Genomic DNA, 2,952 nt, shown 5'->3' on the forward strand with positions numbered 1-2,952 from the left:
GGGAGGCGGGCTCTCCGGAGAGCGGGGAGCCCCGGGCGGCCGGGTCCCCAGGGGAAGGAAAGAGCCGCGCCCCGCCCAGCCGAGCCCGCGCTCACCTCAGCCGCGGCGCGGCGCGGGCGCCCGGAAGCCCCTCCGGGGAGGGGGCCCCGCCGGCCCGCCCCTCCGCGCGTTGCCATGGCGACTGCGCCCTGGCCAATCACGCGCCCGCGCGGCAGGACCCGCCCCCTCCCTTCGGACTACGTTTCCCGTGAGACTCAGCACGCAAGGACGGGCGCGGCCTCCGCCAGCGGACGCTCATTTCCAAAGGCCTCTCACGACTGAGAAGAGCTCCGGTCCTCTGAAGAGTCGCAGAGTTCGGGGGCTCCCTCCCCTCACTGGCGACCGCTCTTCCTTTGCAGCCGAGCCCTAGACTCACCGACGGCCGTGACGGACGGTATGTTAGAATCCTGCGCATGCGCACAGTGGGCCCGGCGCCTATTGGCAGGTGAGGTGACGGGGGAGGAGCGCGACCTGACGGCCATTCAGAGCTAGCGCCCCACCCAGGCCCCTCCCCCGCGCTCCTCTGGAGGCTTCCTTCTCGTCGCTGAGCAGGCCTCTTGGTCACCGCTAGAGGACATCCGCCCGCCTCCCTCTGTTTCCAAGGCAACGGCCAGAGCGTCGCCCGGTCCTCCCGCGAGGCCGGAAGTGACGGCCTGCGCAGTGTGGGTCGGCGGAGACTCGCCTGCAGGTGGTCCCAGGAGGAAGCAGGGTCCGGACCCGCAAGTCCGGCCTAATGTGTGGACTTTCTCCGACAACCCCGGGAAGGATTCCGGCGAGGACGGTGCTGGGTCCTTCGTTCGACCTCCGCTGAGCGCCCTGCGGACATCGCGAACGAGGACCAGGGTGGGCACTCACGCACCCACCAGGAAACTGTCCCGTGATTTATACCCTCGGAGTCTGACAGGTTCTCAGATGTCAGTGCTGCAAAGTGAGGGATGAGGCTTTTGTCCACCTTGTGGGACGCTGCCGACCTTCTACGTGGGGTACCGGAACCAGTAACCGCGATCTTCCAAGCATCACACTGTGGGAAGGGGTGCTTCGCTTCCAGAGATCAAGCAGCGGAACCATGGCTCATTCAGTCCTAAATTGCACATGCCTGCTTTGATTTCTTGTGATACCTAGTAATGCCTAGCTGCCAGCACTCAATGAAGAGCAGTGGTCCTACACTGATTGAAAGCTCTGAGCATCTGCATGGCTGGGGCCTGTCAACTCCTCTGCATGTCATCAGACTGAGCTGTTTTGTGTGTGTGCGCGTGCGCGGGGGGAGGGCTTAGATCGTTTCTCTGGAGCTGTAAGGATTCCCCGGAAATGACTCTTCCACCATCCACTCTGTGGCAAGAGCTGGTGCTCTAATAGCTCTGGTAGCTCTCCCCAAGTCAGCTTTGTTTTAAGTCTCCTCTCCCAGGGGGCTGCTGGTTTGCATGCTTTCTGGAGTTCTGCAGTATAAGCCTGGTGGGACCTCTATCCACTTCCCCCAGTGCCAAATCAATATTTGGCTTTCTCTAAATCAGAGCTAGATCCCACATCTGCATCTGCTTCCAGTTCCAAAAATGCCATTGCTGTGGACCCGCTTCACCATCCTCATTCTTGTGGGTTCATATTTTTAAACACTTTCGTCTCTGTAGCTTCGGTGGGTTTCTGAACCAAGTGAGATGCGTATGTTCACACCACCGTCTTGCCCCAAAAAGCTCAAAGGGCACTTTTACACTCAGCCTGTTCAGGATCAAGAGAAGGACTAGCCTGACAGGACAAGGCTCAACATGACCACAGAAGTTTAGGGGAGGGCAATGTAAGGCCCAAGACATGGGGGAAAGCAGGTAATCATGGTTATTACCGTTCCCGTAAGACCGGAGTGTGGGCCACTGACCAATCCTAGGTACTGGGAGGTGGGTTTGAGAAGGGTAGAGGAAGTGAGGCATAGCAGGGCCCAAGCACACAGGTGAGAAAGAGCTCAATGAAATGGGGAGGAGACTGGTGGGGAGATGGCACAGGACATCAGACCCAGCTCAAGGGGTCATGAGAGCTCCAGGAGCCTCAGTCCAAAACGCAGAAAAGGTTGGGTATGACTTGAGTACCCACTTGCTGTTTGACAGTTGCCTTTGCCCCTGAATCCCATGGGCTCCCAAGAACTATCAGAGTGGGGGTTTATCTGCATTTCACAGCTGTGCAGACTGAGAATGGCACCCTCGTGATGCCATTCTAAGGGAAGGTAAGATGTGGGTGAGGCCGGAGTGTGTACCAGAGCAGAGCAGAAGGCATGGGTGCAGGACGGGTGAACGGTGGCTTGGAGGCCTGTAGGAGACCAGAAGACCTGGCACAGAGGACCTGCATCTAAGGGTCTTTGGGACTGGGCTCAGCAAGACTCCTCTACTGGCAGGATTAGTGAGATTCCAGAATGAAAGAGGTCTGGCCCTGCTGGCAGGGAGTGAGAATGGGAGGGCGATAGGTCTGTGGGCATAGTATATGACACACAGATGCCAAATCTTGGGAGGTGGTGGGACTGGAGGACCCGCCAAACTGGAGTCAATCTTTCTGGCCACTGTTGGTGACCCCTGCCTAGAATCCCTGGCCGGGATGCACAAAGACTCATATCCAGATAGCTAAGTCCTATTTGGGGCCACCCCATGCAGTCCACCCTGCCTAGATCTCCTGGGCTGACCCCACACCTCTTGCTGCCAAGGAGATAACAGGTATCACAGAAAGTGGGCCTCAGGCTACATATCTACCCTCTGGCCTCTCAAAGAGACATGGGTCAAAGCCAAGTCCCTGCAGCTCTGTGACAACACACACTGATGTGCTAAGATGAAACAGGCATCAGACTGTTACCATGCACATGTTTGACAAGTTTTTATCAGGAAGCCTCTCTGGACTGTGCCGTTAAACCCTTCTGAACCATGACCTGGAGGCTGGGAG

General features: G+C 58.0%; 1 protein-coding gene and 1 long non-coding RNA gene across 5 annotated transcripts in view; one reads left to right on the forward strand and one right to left on the reverse strand.

Annotated features, from left to right (window-relative positions):
• The window catches only part of LOC112819073 (zinc finger protein 446-like), a 6,182-nt gene extending 5,644 nt beyond the window's left edge, over positions 1 to 538 (reverse strand). For all 4 annotated transcript variants that reach the window (XM_025866105.2, XM_025866104.2, XM_025866108.2 and 1 more), the window contains exon 1: positions 416 to 538. In XM_025866105.2, the coding sequence (XP_025721890.1) occupies positions 416 to 454 (39 nt within the window). In that variant the 5' untranslated portion in view covers positions 455 to 538. The remainder of the gene's footprint in view (positions 1 to 415) is intronic.
• LOC141372056 (uncharacterized) overlaps positions 1 to 1,663 on the forward strand; it is a 1,916-nt gene extending 253 nt beyond the window's left edge. Inside the window, exon 2 of the long non-coding RNA XR_012377380.1 lies at positions 6 to 1,663. This is a non-coding gene — a long non-coding RNA (uncharacterized lncRNA). The remainder of the gene's footprint in view (positions 1 to 5) is intronic.
• The last annotated feature ends 1,289 nt before the right edge of the window (positions 1,664 to 2,952 follow it).

The sequence above is a fragment of the Callorhinus ursinus genome, unplaced genomic scaffold (assembly GCF_003265705.2).
Source record: "Callorhinus ursinus isolate GAN/ISIS: 27379988/994484 unplaced genomic scaffold, GSC_fseal_2.0 scaffold543, whole genome shotgun sequence".
NCBI lineage: Eukaryota > Metazoa > Chordata > Mammalia > Carnivora > Otariidae > Callorhinus > Callorhinus ursinus.